Below are 19,842 nucleotides of genomic sequence, written 5' to 3' on the forward strand. Positions count from 1 at the left end.
TGTAACACACCTGCTCCCCATTCACACCTGAGACCTTGTAACACTAACGAGTCACATGACATCAGGGGGGGGGGGATGACTAATTGGGCCCAATTTTGACATTTTCACTTAGGGGTGTACTCACTTTTGTTGCCAGCGGTTTAGACATTAATGGCTGTGTGTTGAGTTATTTTGAGGGGACAGCAAATTTACACTGTTATACAAGCTGTACACTCACTACTTTACATTGTAGCAAAGTGTCATTTCTTCAGTGTTGTCACATGAAAAGATAGAATAATATATTTACAAAAATGGAAGGGGTGTACTCACTTTTGTGAGATACTGTGTATATATATATAGCCAGACCTTTTCCTATATTTCTGTTATTTATTGAGTTTTTGCATGTAGAAAATATTAGCTCAATACATCTTTTAGAGAAAACAGTAAAAATAAGTTGGTTAGTGTGGCGTTTGGAAGGACTGAGCCTCTGGATCTCAGATTCTGACCATACCCTACGTAGCCCCCTCCTAGGTAGGTGCTCGGTAACGGCATTGGTTTGCTCCATCTGCTTATCAGGGGAGCCTGATCAGTAGTTTTGCCTGTTACATGTGTCCATTTGTGATTCACTTGGTCTGAGGGAGTGTCCCCACTGTATCCAATCAGGGAGCCTGTTGGACAGTGGAGGAAACCCAGCCAGTGACACACAGGCTTTTGTGGCTGTCCCAGTGGGAGGGCACAAGACTGGTGCATCCTGGGATTGGCTTATAAAAGCCAGGGGCACATGTGACAGGGCGTCTTTGGGCGGGAAGCCAGGTCCCAGGAGGAGGGTTACGTTGGTCTCTCCTCCTGTCAGCAAGGAAGGTGGTCACAGGCAGTCGGCCTAGTGGATCCAGTGTGTGATGCTGAGCCAGGAGGTCCAGGATGCTGACAAGTGGAGCTGAAGGCAGAGCAACCCAGGGAAAAACAGTGTCCGTAGGTATCGGGAAGCTTCTGCCCAGGAAGGCGACCACTCCAGTGGAGAGTCAGTAGACAAGGGGCTAGCATGTACGAGAAGTGAGAAAGGGGATGCCAAGTCAGGACCATCTTCCCAACCCCCCTGTGCCCCTCACCTCGCCCTTTTCCTTTTTATTACTTTATAGTAAAAAAACAGCACAAGATTAACCGACTCCACTCAAGGTTTTATTAATCTCGCATTCTTGCAATGACAGAAGATGTAAAATTGTATCATTTTTATTTTTCTCATTATGAAGGTCATTTACATACAGCAGGTCGGAGGAGACAACTTCGCCATTTTTTCGGGGGGTCCTCTTGAATTTCAAGACACCGTTTTGGTTTATAAGGACTCGGAGGACCGTTGGTTAAGCTAATCTGACTACAATGATGACAATGTAACATACGACTCCAAAGATCAGAGACAAAAAATTAAACAAGAACGCTCTGCTAGAGTTTCTTCTCGCTGAGATCCAGTCCTGCTTTGACACAGCGTCGCTCGTCTGCAGAAGATGATAGAGAATAGTTATTTTGTGTATATATATATGTGTGTGTGTGTGTACACATTGCATGGACCAAAGCAGTCAGACACCCCTTCTATTTAGTGAAATCGGCTAATTAAAGTAGAATTCAAGGCAAAACTGTTTTATTTCTCTTATCGAAATGAATATTTTTAAATTTTTTTAGTTTTAGATAGAGTAACTCTAGGTCAGTGGTTCTTATCCTTGTTGGAGGTACTGAACCCCACCAGTTTCATATGCGCATTCACCGAACCCTTCTTAACCACTTAAGCCCCGGAGGATTTTCCTGCTAAAAGACCAGGGGGTATTTTGCGATTCGGCACTGCGTGATTTTAACGGACAATTGCGCGGTCGTGCGACGCTGTACCTAAACGAATTTGACGTCCTTTTTTTCCCACAAACAGAGCTTTCTTTTGGTGGTATTTGATAACCTGTGCGATTTTTTGATCACGCGCTATAAACAAAAAAAGAGCGACAATTTTGCAAAAATAGCAATATTTTTCACATTTTTTTATATGAAATTCCCCAAAAAAAATGTAAAAATCAAAATTTTTTAACATTTTTGGCCAATTTGTTTTATGCTACCTATGTTTGGTAAAAAAAAATCGCAAAAAGCGTATTTTGATTGGTTTGCGCAAAAGTTATCGCGTTTACTAACAAAGGGAAAGATTTTTGTTTTTTTTTTTTTTAACGCGTAATGGCGGCGATCTGCGATTTTTTTTGCGGTACTGCGACATTGCGGCGGACAGATCGGACCCTTGACTGACATTTTTGACACTTTTGGGGTTACCAGTGACATTTCTACAGTAATCAGTGCTATACATATGCACTGTTACTGTAAAAATACACTGGCAGTGAAGGGGTTAACTTTATTTGGGAGGGAGGGGCTGTGTGTGTCCCTAGGGGCGTGATTCTTACTGTGATTGGCTGTGGCTCTAGCTGTAAGGACACTGATCAACGGATCTACATACTAGATCCGTGTAATCAGTGTCTTTACAGCGAGGAGAATGACAGGCAGCTTGTTTACACAAGCTGCCTGACATTCTACCTCTTCCCCCGACGATCGCCGAGTGGCCGGCGGACATCGGGTCCGCTGGTCACACGCGCGGGGGGGGTGCGTGACCGCGCGGGAGCGGGAGCGCGCCTCTGCGGGCGCGCGCTCGCTCCCCAGACCCTCCCAGGCTAGTGACGTTAATTAACGTCACTCTGCCTGGCAGGGGCTGACCGCCGCAGTAAATCTACTTGCGGCGGTCGGCAAGCAGTTAATTGGAAAAATAAAATATGATTTTTTTCAAATTCAAAACATAGGTATATACAGTATTTAGGTATATATTTATACATAGGTGCGCAAAATGAACAAAACCATTAAAGAACAAGGCAGACTAGCCTTTTCATCAAATCTGGCTCTCCTCACCTTGAATTCAGCAAGCGTGTTCTTTTTTTTTTGCGGGACTGCGACATTGCAGCGGACAGATCGGACCCCTAACTGACATTTTTTACACTTTTGGGGGTAACAGTGACATTACTACAGTAATCAGTGCTAAAAATATGCACTGTTACTGTAATAATGACACTGGCAGGGAAGGGGTTAACCCTGTGGGTGATCAAGGGGTTAAATGTAAGCCTAGGGGAGTGATTCTAACTGTGGGGGGGGCGTGGCTTGTGAAATGACCATAGAGACATGTGATCCTATCTAGAAGGATCACATGGGCTCTATAGTCATTGCAGGGAGAAGTACGGTTGGCTGTGTTTACAACAGGCGACCGTCCTTCTCTCTCAGCGGGGAGAGATCGCGGGTGTCAGGCAGCAATCGGAGCCACCTGACACAGGCATCGGCTTCCCCACTGCTGAGTGGGGGCGGGAGCGCCATAACTCGCCCCCTAGCTTCCCTACGTCGGTTCGCGCAGGAGAGCCACCCTGCCGCAGTACGCAGTTTACTGTGGCGGGTGGTCGCCAAGTGATTAAGGGTAATCCCACACCAAAATGTATAAAAAAAAAGCGTAGGGTCCCCCCCAAAATCCATACCAGACCCTTATCCGAGCATGCAGCCTGGCATGCCAGGAAAGGGAGGGGGGATGAGCACCATACCAGACTACATGCCCTCAACATGGTGTGGGTGCTTAGGGGCAGGGGTGGCACCACCCCCTGTGACGTCGGCAGCCCAGCTGAAAGCAAAAAAAACATTGCCAGCAATAAAAAAAATTGTACAAAAAGTGTGCCCCCCCCCCCCCAATCCATACCGGGCCCTTTCAGGTCTGGTACAGATTTCAAGAGGTAACCCCATACCAAAATAAAAAAATTAAAAAAACGGCGTGGGGTGTAAAAACGCATCTAAAATGCAACTTTTTTTGGTGTATGTGCATTGAAGTCTATTACATGCAAAACGCAATCTGCTGCGGGAAAAAAAAGTCCCTGACCCAAAAATGCACCGACTAAAAAAACGCATAGATGTGAACGTGTACTAGAAGGAACCATGTTAAATGGACTGTACTGCATTTCTGTAAACTGCAAAACGCACTAAAAAATGCATAGGTGTGAACCTAGGATAAGGGAGGGCAATAGCCCCTGTCAGGATTTTTTTTTTGCCATCTGTGTTTCACTGGGAAGGCTTCCTTTTACTTCCTGTCCCATAGCCAAAACAGGAAGCGTGAGGAAATCCCTCCAAAGTGAGGGAATCCATGGTTGTCATCTGGGTCACCAGAACTAGTGTCCCCATTGGAACACTATTTCTGTTCTGGGGACAACCCAAAACTTGGATTTTTTTTTTAACTTTTCCTTTCAACGGTAATGGGTGAATTTCCTAATAGGGACACAGACAGCAATAAAATATCGATGGTTTCTAATTACTCTCCATTCTAACCCTAATATAATATTGATTTTAGTTGACTCATTAATGGTTAACCCCTCCCTTATTCTCTTAGTTTTCTTCTCTCTCCCCCCTAGCACCTAGATTACCCAGGATAACCTATATCACCAACCGCACAGTTCCCATAAAGAACTTCATGTTGCAAACTGAAAAACCACAAGGAACACTAATGCAACCCTTGCTTGTGTCACTCTTCCTTTCCACTATTCACAACCCCATCTCCCATCTTCCCCTCCCATGTTCTCTTAGTGCTTTTTTATTTTTTTCTCTCCCCCTAGCACCTAGATTACCTAGGACAATGCATATCACCTACCGTACAACTCCCATACGGCACTCCACATTAGGACCAAAAAACCACAAGGAACACTAATCCAACCACCCTTCCTCTTCGTGTCACTCTTCCTTTCCACCATTCAAAACCCAATCTCCAATCTACCCTTCCCATATGGTCATTGTACTTTTTTTTCTCTCCCTCTAGCACCTAGATTACCCAGGACAACCTATATCACCGAACATACCACTCCCATAAGACACTCCACAATGAAACCACCTCTCCCGTATTCTCTGAGTACTTTTTCATTTTTCTCTCCCCCTAGCACCTAGATTACCTAGGACAACTCCCATACGGCACTCCACATTAGAACCAAAAAAAACACAAGGAACACTAATCCAACCACCCTTCCTCTTCGTGTCACTCTTCCTTTCCACCATTCAAAACCCAATCTCCAATCTACCCTTCCCATATGGTCCTTGTACTATTTTTCTCTCCCTCTAGGACCTAGATTACCCAGGAAAACCTATATCACCTAACATACCACTCCCATAAGGCTCTCCACATTGAAACCACCTCTCCCGTATTCTCTTAGTACTTTTTCCTTTTTTCTATCCCCCTAGCACCTAGATTACCTAGGTCAGTGACTGCAAACCTTGGCACCCCAGATGTTTTGGAACTACATTTCCCATGATCCTCATGCACTCTGCAGTGTAGTTGAGCATCATGGGAAATGTAGTTCCAAAACATCTGGGGTGCCAAGGTTTGCAGTCACTGACCTAGGACAACTCCCATATGGCACTCTACATTAGAACCAAAAAACCACAAGGAACACTAATCCAACCACCCTTCCTCTTCGTGTCACTCTTCCTTTCCACCATTCAAAACCCAATCTCCAATCTCCTTCTCGCCCTCTAGCACCTAGATTACCTAGGACAACCTATATCACCTACCATACCACTCCCATAAGGCACTCCACATTGAAACCACCTCTCCAGTATTCTCTTAGTACTTTTTCATTTTTTCTCTCCCCCCTAGCACCTAGATTATCTAGGACAACTTCCATACGGCAAAACTCCCATACGGCACTCCACATTAGAACCAAAAAACCACAAGGAACACTAATTCAACCCTCCTTCCTCTTCATGTCACTCTTCCTTTCCACCATTTAAAACCCAATCTCCAATCTACCCTTCCCATGTGGTCCTTGTACTTTTTTTTTTCTCTATCCCTCTACGACCTAGATTACCCAGGACAACCATATTTCACCTAACATACCACTCTCATAAGGCTCTCCACATTGAAACCATCTCTCCCGTATTCTCTTAATACCTTTTCAATTTTTCTCTCCCCATAGCACCTAGATTACCCAGGACAACCTATATCACCTAACATACCACTCCCATAAGGCACTCCACATTGAAACCACCTCTCCCGTATTCTCTGAGTACTTTTTAATTTTTTCTCTCCCCCCCTAGCACCTAGATTAACTAGGACAACTCCCATACGACACTCCACATTAGAACCAAAAAACCACAAGGAACACTAATTCAACCACCCTTCCTCTTTGTGTTACTCTTCCTTTCCACCATTCAAAACCCAATCTCCAACCAACCCTTCCCATATGGTCCTTGTACTTTTTTTTTCCCTCCCTCTACAGTAGGACCTAGATTACCCAGGACAACCTATATCACCTGACATACCACTCCCATAAGGCACTCCACAATGAAACCACCTCTCCTGTATTCTCTTAGTACTTTTTATTTTTTCTCTCCCCCCTAGCACCTAGATTACCTAGGACAACTCCCATACGGCACTCCACATTAGAACCATAAAACCACAAGGAACACTAATTCAACCCTCCTTCCTCTTCATGTCACTCTTCCTTTCCACCATTCAAAACCCAATCTCCAATCTGCCCTTTCCATATGGTCCTTGTACTTTTTTTTTCCCTCCCTCTACAGTAGGACCTAGATTACCCAGGACAACCTATATCACCTGACATACCACTCCCATAAGGCACTCCACAATGAAACCACCTCTCCCGTATTCTCTGAGTACTTTTTATTTTTTTCTCTCCCCCCTAGCACCTAGATTAACTAGGACAACTCCCATACGACACTCCACATTAGAACCAAAAAACCACAAGGAACACTAATCCAACCACCCTTCCTCTTCGTGTCACTCTTCCTTTCCACCATTCAAAACCCAATCTCCAATCTACCCTTCCCATATGGTCCTTGTACTTTTTTTTTCTCTCCCTCTAGGACCTAGATTACCCAGGACAACCTATATCACCTAACATACCACTCCCATAAGGCACTCCACATTGAAACCACCCCTCTCGTATTCTCTGAGTACTTTTTCATTTTTTCTCTCCCCTAGCAACTAGATTACCCAGGACAACCTATATCACCTACCATACAGTTCCTATACGGGACAGCACATGGGAGCTAAAAACCACAAGGAGCACTAATCCAAACTAATAGAGTTACTAGTAGCTTGCAGGAGTGCTAAAATTCAGCACTCCTGCAAGCTACTAGTAAAATTATGAAAGCACTCCCTCATATCCTATTGGCTCACCTGGAACATTCACCTTATTAGGTGTTGAGTATTTTCATACCTACCTTACTGTCCTACTACACTGCTCAAAAAAACTAAAGGAACACTTTTTAATCAGAGTATTGCATCAAGTCAATTAAACGCCTAGGATATTGATCTGGTCAGTTAAGTAGCAGAGGGGGTTGTTAATCAGTTTCAGCTGCTTTGGTGTTAATGAAATTAACAACAGGTGCACTAAATTGGCAACAATGAAACTACCTCTAAAACAGGAATGGTTTTACAGGTGGAGGCCACTGACATTTGTTCCTCTACTCATCTTTTCTGACTGTCTTTCATTAGTTTTGCATTTGGCTGGGGTCAGTGTCACTACTGGTAGCATGAGGCCTTACCTGGACCCTATAGAGGGGGTCAGTGTCACTACTGGTAGCATGAGGCCATACCTGGACCCTATAGAGGGGGTCAGTGTCACTACTGGTAGCATGAGGAGATACCTGGACCCTATAGAGGTTGCACAGGCAGCCCAACTCCTCCAGGATAGTACATCAATACGTGCCATTGCCAGAAGGTTTGCTGTGTCTCCCAGCACAGTCTCAGAGCATGGAGGAGATTCCAGGTGACAGGCAGTTATTCTAGGAGAGCTGGACAGGGTCATAGAAGGTCCTTAACCCATCAGCAGGATCGGTATCTGCTCCTTTGTGCAAGGAGGAACAGGATGAGCACTGCCAGAGCCCTACAAAATGACCTCCAGCAGGACACTGGTGTGAATGTCTCTGACCAAATAATCAGAAACAGACTTCATGAGGGTGGCCTGAGGGCCCAACGTCCTCTAGTGGGCTCTGTGCTCACTACCCGGCACCGTGGAGCTTGATTGGCATTTGCCATTGAACACCAGAATTGGAAGGTCCGCCACTGGTGCCCAGTGCTTTTCACAGATGAGAGCAGGATCACCCTGAGCACATGTGACAGACGTGAAAGGGTCTGGAGAAGCTGTGGAGAATGTTATGCTGCCTGTAACATCGTTCAGCATGACCGGTTTGGTGGTGGGTCAGTGATGGTCTGGGGAGGCAAATCCATGGAGGGACGCACAGACCTCTACAGGCTAGACAATGGCACCCTGACTGCCATTGGGTATCGGGATGAAATCCTTGGACCCATTGTCATAACCTACGCTGGTGCAGTGGGTCCTGTGTCCCTCATGGTGCACGACAATGCCCGGCCTCATGTGGTGAGAGTATGCAGCCAGTTCCTGGAGGATGAAGGAATTGGTACCAATAAATAGCCTCCACGCTCGCCTGATCTAAATCCAATAGAACATCTGTGGGACATTATGTTTCAGTCCATCTGACGCCACCAGGTTGCACCTCAGTCTGTTCAGGAGCTCAGTGATGTCCTGGTCCAGATCTGGGAGGAAATACCCCAGGACCCCATCCGTCATCTCATTAGGAGCATCCCCCCGATGTTGTCAGACGTGCATAAAAGCACTTGGGGGGCCATACAAACTACTGAGGACCATTCTGAGTTACTGCATTGAAATTTCAGCAAAATGGACTCGCCTGCTGCATCATTTTTTCACTTTGATTTTTTGGGGTGTCTTTGAATTCAGCCCTCTGTAGGGTGATAATTTTCATTTCCATCAAACGATGTGGCATCCTTTCCTTCCTAACACATTACCCAGTCCATACCAGTATAGATCCTAACACATTACCCAGTCCGTACCAGTATAGACCCTAACACATTACCCAGTCTGTACCAGTATAGATCCTAACACATTACCAAGTCTGTACCAGTATAGATCCTAACACATTACCCAGTCTGTACCAGTATAGATCCTAACACATTACCAAGTCTGTACCAGTATAGATCCTAACACATTACCCAGTCCGTACCAGTATAGATCCTAACACATTACCCAGTCTGTACCAGTATAAATCCTATCACATTACCCAGTCCATTCCAGGATAGATCCTAACACATTACCCAGTCCATACCAGTATAGATCCTAGCACATTACCCAGTCCATACCAGTATAGATCCTAACACATTACCCAGTCCATTCCAGGATAGATCCTAACACATTACCCAGTCTGTACCAGTATAGATCCTAACACATTACCCAGTCCATACCAGTATAGATCCTAACACATTACCCAGTCCATACCAGTATAGATCCTATCACATTACCCAGTCTGTACCAGTATAGATCCTAACATATTACCCAGTCCGTACCAGTATAGATCCTATCACATTACCCAGTCCATACCAGTATAGACCCTAACACATTACCCAGTCTGTACCAGTATAGATCCTATCACATTACCCAGTCCATACCAGTATAGATCCTAACACATTACCCAGTCCATACCAGTATAGATATCCAGCATGATATTTTCCCCATTGAGATCTGATGTGTTTTCAAAGTGTTCCTTACATTTTTTTGAGCAGTGTAGGATCTCTATACCTAATACCATTGTATTAATGTCTTTGTTCTAACCAGAAATCTATCAAGCTTCTAACTTCTTGTCAAAGCTGGCAACATTTGCCGCATTGAGATCCCAAGCAATGTTGTCAGCCCTGTCTGAGTTTTTCCTGGCTACAGAACACCTCCATTTTTTTAGATTAGTAGAGTCGGATGAGTTCTGTAGTCCAGAAGAGGAGAACTTGGGCAGGGCTGACAACACTTATTGGAATTTCAATAGAACAGATAAACTGGGGGGATTTCCTAAAACTGGAACATAGAATCTGATGTAACTGTGCGTTGTAACCAATCAACTTCCAGGTTTTATTGTCAAAGCTTAATTAAACAAATTGAAGTTAGATGCCGATTGGTTACTATGCACAGCTACATCAATGTCTGTGTGTACCAGCTTTAGTAAATCTCCCCCACAGTGTTGTCCGCTCCAACAGAAATGTTGAATTTTACTGGATTTCTGGCAGGGAACAACGGGCTATTTTCTGTATTTGCCGTGTTTGCAAAGAGACAAAGCATGAGGAAATGTGCATGCCTTACCAAGATGTGCTTTTTTACCCAGTCCATACCAGTATAGACCCTAACACATTACCCAGTCTGTACTAGTATAGACCCTAACACATTACCCAGTCCATACCAGTATAGACCCAAACACATTACCTAGTCCATACCAGTATAGATCCTAACACATTACCCAGTCCATACCAGTATAGATCCTAGCACATTACCCAGTCCCTACCAGTATAGATCCTAACACATTACCCAGTCCATACCAGTATAGACCCTAACACATTACCCAGTCTGTACCAGTATAGACCCTAACACATTACCCAGTCTGTACCAGTATAGATCCTAACACATTACCCAGTCCATACCAGTATAAATCCTAACACATTACCCAGTCCCTACCAGTATAGATCCTAACACATTACCCAGTCCATACCAGTATAGATCCTAACACATTACCCAGTCCATACCAGTATAGATCCTATCACATTACCCAGTCCATACCAGTATAGATCCTAACACATTACCCAGTCCATACCAGTATAGATCCTAACACAATACCCAGTCCCTACCAGTATAGATCCTAACACATTACCCAGTCCATACCAGTATAGACCCTAACACATTACCCAGTCTGTACCAGTATAGATCCTAACACATTACCCAGTCCATACCAGTATAGATCCTAACACATTACCCAGTCCATACCGGTATAGATCCTAACACATTACCCAGTCCATACCAGTATAGATCCTATCACATTACCCAGTCCCTACCAGTATAGATCCTAACACATTACCCTGTCCCTACCAGTATAGATCCTAACACATTACCCTGTCCCTACCAGTATAGATCCTAACACATTACCCAATCCATACCAGTATAGATCCTATCACATTACCCAGTCCATACCAGTATAGATCCTAACACATTACCCAGTCCATACCAGTATAGATCCTAACACATTACCCAGTCCCTACCAGTATAGATCCTAACACATTACCCAGTCCATACCAGTATAGATCCTAACACATTACCCAGTCCCTACCAGTATAGATCCTAACACATTACCCAATCCATACCAGTATAGATCCTATCACATTACCCAGTCCATACCAGTATAGATCCTAACACATTACCCAGTCCATACCAGTATAGATCCTAACACATTACCCAGTCCATACCAGTATAGATCCTATCACATTACCCAGTCCATACCAGTATAGACCCTAACACATTACCCAGTCTGTACCAGTATAGATCCTATCACATTACCCAGTCCATACCAGTATAGACCCTAACACATTATCCAGTCCATACCAGTATAGATCCTATCACATTACCCAGTCCATACCAGTATAGACCCTAACACATTACCCAGTCCATACCAGTATAGACCCTAACACATTACCCAGTCCATACCAGTATAGATCCTAACACATTACCCAGTCCATACCAGTATAGACCCTAACACATTACCCAGTCCATACCAGTATAGACCCTAACACATTACCCAGTCCATACCAGTATAGACCCTAACACATTACCCAGTCCATACCAGTATAGATCCTAACAGATGTGCTTTTTTTACTTTGCCAGACATACACTTTAAAATGTAATCTGCTGCCAATACAGGGCTGTGCTCTTACCTTGCTGGAGAAAATCACGGCAACAAGTCCAAGAGGGCAAGCACAAAAGATCATACTTAGGATTGACCAGCAAAGATAATCTTTTGGCCTGGACACCATCGCTGAAGAAGGCTGGGTAGCAGCCATGGGGGCATTGGTTGTCTGGTAGACCATGTATGGCTGCTGAGATGCCAAAGCTGTAGGATATGGTGGTTGGCTTTGATACTGAGGATGGGGTCCAGGAGCAGTAGTTATGGGATATTGAGGCATATTGGTAGGTGGATAGTGAGGCTGAGGAGCCATAGGTGTGGTGTACATGGGCTGCTGTTGAGTCATGTTGCCTGGAACATTTGAATAGTAGGTTGGGTAGGTACCAGGTGGTTGACCCGTTACGACCTGGGCGGCTGGATAAGCAGTGTGGTACATAACAGGTGGTTGGCCTCCTGGCATGGATGTTGTTGGGTAGGGTGGAGGAGCTAGATTGCCCGGAGGTGCCGGAGATATTGAAGTTGGATAGATGGGCTGGAAGTCCTGAACTTGGCTGGGTGGAAGCTCTTGTCCAGTTGTTTCCATTGCATGTGGAGGTGTATTCTCTTCCTTGAGACTGACTTCAGATGGTTCCTGCATTGTTCAAGTGGTTCTAGGAGACTTCTATTGTCTTTACCTCCACAGAAGGTCACCTAGAGTCCTTCAAGATGAACCGACTAGCAGAAAATGAGGAAATCCTTCACCGTTCGGCTTACAGATTATGGGTGGTTTCCACATCAAATAAACTTCTTTAAAGGTGCCAGGCCGGGTCTCCATATAGAGTAAAACATACAAACTGCAGGAAGCCAAAACATGTTAGGCAAGTATCGTCATACGGAGTAAGACTTGCCAACTACAGGAAGCCAAACCTGGTTGGGCAACCATGTTGTAATGTCAATAGCATGTGGAAATTGGACGCGGATTTGCTAATAGTGGTCTGTTTAATGTGTTCTTTATCAATTTTGATGGATTTCTATTCCTTTTAAAACATGTTAATATTTCTTTGCCGTTATGGATTTAGCCAAAGCTGATAATTAACCACTTGCCGACCGCCGCACGACTATTTACTGCGGCGGTCAGCCCCTCACAGGCAGAGCGACGTAGTACTATTGCTAGCCTGTGAGGGTCTAGGGAGCGAGCGCGCGCCCCCAGAGGCACGCTCCCGTGTGGTCACGGACCCCCCCGCGCGTGTGACCGATGGACCCGATGTCCGCCGGTCACTCGGCGATCGTCGGTGCAGAGGGAGAAAGGCAGGCGGCTGATGTAAACAAGCCGCCTGTCATTCTCCCCAGTGTAGAAACAATGATCATATGGTTCTACTATGTAGGACCGTTGATCACTGTTCCTACACCTCAAGCCACATCCAATCACAGTTAGAATCACGCCCCTAGGACACACTTAACCCCTCCCTCTCAAAAAAAGTTAACCCCTTCACTGCCAGTGTCATTTTACAGTAACAGTGCATATTTATAGCACTGATTACTGTAGTAATGTCACTGGTAATCCCAAAAGTGTCAAAAATGTCAGTCAAGGGTCCGATCTGTCCGCCGCAATGTCGCAGTACCGCAAAATAATTGCAGATCGCCGCCATTACGCGTAAAAAAAAAAAAAAACAACAAAAATGACAAAAATCTTTCTCTTTGTTAGTAAACGCAATAACTTTTGCGCAAACCAATCAAAATAGGCTTTTTGCGATTTTTTTTTACCAAACATAAGTAGCATAAAACAAATTGGCCTAAAATGTTAAAAAATTTTGATTTTTACTTTTTTTTGGGGGGAATTTCATATAAAAAATGTGAATACTATTGTTACTTTTGTAAAATTGACGCTCTTTTTTTGTTTATAGCGCATGATCAAAAAATCGCACAGGTGATCAAATACCACCAAAAGAAAGCTCTGTTTGTGGGAAAAAAAGGACGCCAAATTCGTTTAGGTACAGCGTCGCACGACCGCGCAATTGTCCGTTAAAGTCACGCAGTGCCGAATCGCAAAATATGCCCCGGTCAGGAAGGGGGTAAAATTTTCCGGGGCTTAAGTGGTTAAGGTTTTTGGTAGACATCAGCATAGAGGAGAATTCCTTTTTTTAGTTGTTTCTTGGCAACCCCAGTGAACTGATCCCTGTGTGGACCTTCCTAGTTCCTCTGTGTTGTTCCCTTTTATATAGCCAAGTAAGGTAGTCTCCCTTCCCCTGCTGCATTTTTGAACGGCAAAATGAGGGGGAGTCAAATCCCAATCATGCGCTATAAACAAAAAAAAGAGCATCAATTTTGAAAAAATAACAATATTTTTCACATTTTTTTATATGAAATTCCCCCCCAAAAAAATGTAAAAATCAAATTTTTTTAACATTTTAGGCCAATTTGTTTTATGCTACATATTTTTGGTAAAAAAAAAAATTGCAAAAAGCGTATTTTGATTGGTTTGCGCAAAAGTTATTGCGTTTACTAACTACGGGAAAGATTTTTGTCATTTTTGTTGTTTTTTTTTTTTAACGAGTAATGGCGGTGATCTGCGATTTTTTTTGCGGGACTGCGACATTGCGGTGGACAGATCGGACCCCTGACTGACATTTTTTACACTTTTGGGGTTACCAGTGACATTACTACAGTAATCAGTGCTATACATATGCACTGTTACTGTAAAATGACACTGGCAGTGAAGGGGTTAAATTTTTTTGAGAGGGAGGGGTTAAGTGTGTGTCCCTAGGGGCGTGATTCTAACTGTGATTGGCTGTGGCTTGAGGTGTAGGAACACTGATCAACGGTCCTACATAGTAGAACCATATGATCACTATTCCTACACAGGGGAGAATGACAGGCGGCTTGTTTACATCAGCTGCCTGCCTTTCTCCTGCTGTAACGGACGATCGCGGACATTGGGTCCGCCGGGCACATGCGCGGGGGGGGGGGCCTGTGACCGCGCGGGAGCGCGCCTCCGACGGCGCGCGCTCACTCCCCAGAGCCTTACGTCACTTTGCCTGTGAGGGGCTGACCGCCGCAGTATATGTACTTGCGGCGGTCGACAAGCGGTTAACCCACTTCTGGACCGAAGGATTTGCCCCCTTAACCACTTGCCGACTGCCTAACGCCGATCTACGTCGGCAGTCAGCCGACGTAATTCTAACACTAATCCTCCCAGTAACCCTAACACTAACCCTAACTGTTTCTCTAACACTAACACTCTCTGTAGTCCTAGCACTATCCATTCCTGTATTACTAACACTAGCCCTAACTGTAACCCTAACACTCACCCTTACTGTAACCCTAACACTGAGCCTCCATATAACTCTAACACTAATCCTCTATATAATCCTAACACTAGGCCTAACTGTAACCCTAACACTAGGCCTAACTGTAACCCTAACACTGAGCCTCCATATTACCCCAACACTAATACTCTCTATAATCCTAACACTAGGCCTAATTGTAACCCTAATACTGAGCCTCCATATAAGCCTAACACTAACCCTCTTTATAATCCTAACACTAATGCTTCCTGTAACCTTAACACTAGGCCTAACTGTAACCCTAACACTGAGCCCCCAAATAACCCTATCACTAACCCTTCCTGTAACCCTAACACTAACCCTCTCTATAATCCTAACACGAACCTTTCTTGTAACCCTATCACTAACCATTCCTGTAACCCTAACACTAACCTTCTCTGTAGTCCTAGCACTATGCATCCCTGTATTCTTAACACTAGCCCTAAAGGTAACCCTAACACTCACCCTTGCTGTAACCCTAACACTAGGCATTGCTGTAACCCTAACACTAGGCATTGCTGTAACCCTAACACTAACCCTTCCTGTAACCCTAACACTAACCTTCTCTGTAGTCCTAACTCCCTGTAAACCTAACATTGTGCCTCCTTCTCCTAAAGTAAGCTTGTACTTGTCACTGTACTGTGTGGGGCACAGGGTAGATGTACATACTGTACCTAAAAGGGCGCTTATACTTTATTGGATATCTCTACATTTGGTGCAGGTTGTCCTTAGAGGTATGCCCCGCCCCCTATCAATCAGAGTGCACCCACCTGCTCTAGTACTGACCTCGGTCCCCATTCTAAGCCATCTCGCAGCCGTGCCCCAAACCAAAACCGCTTCATTCAGAAAGGGTCTCCTCCCACGTAGGTACGTTTTTTGGTCTTACGTTGAGGACCTCAGTTTGAGATGTTTCGGGGATCCCTGTAATGTTCTGGTACCTTTGGGTACCCTAATTACTCTTTCATAAGTGTATGCGCCCCACCATTCTCTTTTGGTAAGGTGCGCATACACCTTTAAGACTGATGCTGTCATCACTGAGCGCCGGACTGGATGGCTATTTAAATCACCAGCTCTCACTCACATGTGTTCGTTCAACCTGCTTTGTGCCTTGATGCTAACCTGTCTTGAAGCTCTCATGCTTGCAAGCATACCTCGCTGTCGGAACCACGCTGCGCTGATCCCTGTATCCCGCTACCGGATCATCCGCTCTTGCCGAACCTCTCCTCTGCTACATTGCTATTAGTGATAAGTACCCCAAAGGGGAAACCTCTATAACCTTCATACTAAAGCTTACACTATCTAGCTCTGCATACTAAGGACTATAACTACCACCTGTTCTTGCACTGGGTTGATCTCTCTTGTATGTCCACCTGCTACTCTGTCATCTGCTACCATACATGATTGCTAAACCTATCTGCATCCCATCTGCTACTATCTTACTTTCAAGAACATTTCCTTTCAAGTGTCTGTCATCTACCATCTCTACCCAACCTGTCTCTTCAGCCTATCATCACTGTGTTACTATATACATAAGTCACTCTAGGAAACATCTTATTAAGTGTGTGTATTTACTTGCTGAATTGAGATCATCCACACATGATGAGTCATTGGGAGTTGGGATTGGTGTCTCAGCGTTTCTCTACATGACTACTGAAGTGGAATATTTCTGCAGCTGAAAATCCACATCATACATAAAACGCAGGAGCGTTACAATCCCTCAGGCTGGATTCGTGCCACTTCCGGTGATGCTAATTGTGTTTATGTTGAGGCAACTTGGTATCTATTTTTTAACTACATCGATGAATGTGTTTCATTGATGTGTAGCAGTTTTTTTTTTTTTGTTCACAACGTGTTGCAGCGTGTTGGGATGCAATGCAATGCACTGCAGCTCATTGCATCCAAAGCAACCCATCTAAACATGGGAGAAGCATTTGATTTTTGATAACATTTTGTATATCATAAACCTTTTTTTTTCAGCTCATTGTATCTCCTGTGGGTCCTTTGTGGTCACTTCCTGTCTATGTGCGCTCCATCGATGATTGCTTGGCATTACTCAGGGTGGGTTTCCTGATGGTGGCCATGTGTGTGGAACATCAAAGGCCCGCATGACTTTGTTTAAGTTGCCCACATTCTCCTAGAGACAAAACAACGCAGATAAAAGGTTCTTTCTCCTATGACCAAAGGATGCCATTTTGTTCTGTCACTTCACTAGGAGGTAGAGACACAACATATTTTGACTTACAGACGTCTTAGGTCTGAGCAGATTGGTAGACTCCATCTTCATTGCAATTTTTTCAGTAATAAATACTGTAAACTTTGAACCTAACTAGGTGTGGCCCTCAGTAGACCCCATGCAGCCCTCCTGAAAATGAAGACTTTTCCTATTCATTTGAGTTTTTCTGATAAAGAATAAGCAAATGGTTGGAATTGTCCAACTGCAAATTGGTCAATTCCCAGTTTGGAGAGCCATGTAGACAGGTAACTAGGTGTGGCCTTCAGTAGACCCCATGCATCCCTCCTGAAAATGAAGACTTCTCCTATTCATTTGAGATTTTGATAAAGAATAAGCAAATGGTTGGAATTTTCCAACTGGAAACTGGTCAGTTCCCAGTTTGGAGAGCCATGTAGACAGGTAACTAGTGGCGCTTTTCCACTGCATGGAACCGAACGGTTCGGCACGCTTTTGTGCTTTTCCACTGCTGGTACCGCATGGTATAGTGTCGGAACGGTTCGGTACAGTACGGTACGGCGGCATTTTCCACTGCATGGAACCGAACGGTACGGTACGGCTCTGAAAAAACAGTACCTACTCGATTATGGTTCCAACAGGTACCATAACTGGTACCATATCCCACAATCCTTTGCATGCAGTCACTTCTAGCCACTGATTGGTCAGAGAATCCCACCCACCCCGTTGTTATCCCACCCACTTAACTTTAGTACTACTTTAGTGGAAAAGCAAACCATACCGTACCGCACCGTTCCAGCACCGTACCATGCGGTACCAGCAGTGGAAAAGCAAACCGGGCCAAGCAGGGCCGAGTAGAGCCGAGCCGGTACTTGCAGTGGAAAAGTGCCATAGGTGTGGTCCTCAGTAGAGCCCATGCAGCCCTCCTGAAAATTAAGTCTTCTCCATTCCGTTTGAGTTTTTCTGATAAAGAATAAGTAAATGGTTGGAATTTTACAGCTGGAAATTGGTCAATTCCCAGTTTGGAGAGCCATGTAGACAGGTAACTAGGTGTGGCCCTCAGTACAGCCCACGCAGCCCTCCTGAAAATGAAGACTTTTCCTATTCATTTTAGTTTTTCTGATAAAGAATAAGCAAATGGTTGGAATTTTCCAACTGGAAACTGGTCAATTCCCAGTTTGGAGAGCCATATAGACAGGTAACTAGGTGTGGCCCTCAGTAGACCCCATGCAGCCCTCCTGAAAATGAAGACTTCTCCTATTTATTTGAGATTTTCTGATAAAGAATAAGCAAATGGTTGGAATATTCAAACTGGAAATTGGTCAATTTCCAGTTTGGAGAGCCATGTAGACAGGTAACTAGGTGTGGCCCTCAGTAGACCCCATGCGGCCCTCCTGAAAATGAAGTCTTCTCCATTTCGTTTGAGTTTTTCTAAAAAAGAATAAGTAAATGGTTGGAATTTTACAGCTGGAAATTGGTCAATTCCCAATTTGGAGAGCCATGTAGACAGGTAACTAGGTGTGGCCCTCAGTACAGCCCACGCAGCCCTCCTGAAAATGAAGACTTTTCCTATTCATTTTAGTTTTTCTGATAAAGAATAAGCAAATGGTTGGAATTTTCCAACTGGAAACTGGTCAATTCCCAGTTTGGAGAGCCATATAGACAGGTAACTAGGTGTGGCCCTCAGTAGACCCCATGCAGCCCTCCTGAAAATGAAGACTTCTATTTATTTGCGATTTTCTGATAAAGAATAAGCAAATGGTTGGAATATTCAAACTGAAAATTGGTCAATTCCCAGTTTGGAGAGCCATATAGACAGGTAACTAGGTGTGGCCCTCAGTAGACCCCATGCGGCCCTCCTGAAAATGAAGACTTCTTCTATTCATTTGAGTTTTTCTGATAAAGAATAAGCAAATGGTTGGAATTTTCCAACTGGAAATTGGTCAATTCCCAGTTTGGAGAGCCATATAGACAGGTGCCTACAAAGGGTTAGCATGTCTTTCTGTGTAAGCCCTTGTAATTTCTGACTGCGCTCATTTCCTCGTGTCAGTTAAAGCGGTTGTAAACTGCTGGTGGCAAAAAAAAAAAAAAAATGTCATAATGTGCTAGTATGCATCGCATACAAGCACGTTATGAGAAACTTAGGAACACAAACTAAGTAGTATGGTGTAAAGTAGAGATCTTGTTCAACTGCTTAAACAGCCCAATACCAAGGGAGCACCAACCCAATAAATCAAGATTAACAAAGGAGGAGAAAAGAGGGAAGGGGGACAAACATCAATGGGCGTTAAATGATCAGTGGCGGCCCGGCCATTAGGGGCGCAGGGGCACCGCCCTCCCCCTATCCATGTGTCCGGCCCCCTAATTTACATGCAGGGCACCGGAAGCATGGATTCCAATGGGGGATTTTTTTTTTTTTTTTTTTGAAGCACGTGATTAGAGCTCTAATAGGCTTCAAAAAAGGCTGGGCTTGGGGCACAGAGCACTGCCCCCTAAGCCCACCCAGTCGTGTGACAATAGCGGAAAAAAATTCTCGGCCAATCAGGAAGTGGATCCTGAGACCTGTTTCCC

At 44.5% G+C, this 19,842-nt stretch overlaps 1 protein-coding gene across 1 annotated transcript; it reads right to left on the bottom strand.

The window, feature by feature from the left end:
• Positions 1-1,337: 1,337 nt before the first annotated feature.
• LOC309568041 (uncharacterized protein) lies at positions 1,338-12,526 on the bottom strand (the record flags this gene model as incomplete). Its single annotated transcript, XM_082273620.1, has 2 exons — positions 11,813-12,526; positions 1,338-1,472 (listed from the first exon to the last, which is right to left on the bottom strand). The coding sequence occupies exons 1-2, from the start codon at positions 12,416-12,418 to the stop codon at positions 1,338-1,340; spliced, it is 741 nt and encodes a 246-aa protein (XP_082129746.1). The 5' UTR covers positions 12,419-12,526.
• Between the last annotated feature and the right edge of the window lie 7,316 nt (positions 12,527-19,842).

Source organism: Pelophylax lessonae (genome assembly GCF_965119305.1).
Source record: "Pelophylax lessonae genome assembly, chromosome: 12".
NCBI lineage: Eukaryota > Metazoa > Chordata > Amphibia > Anura > Ranidae > Pelophylax > Pelophylax lessonae.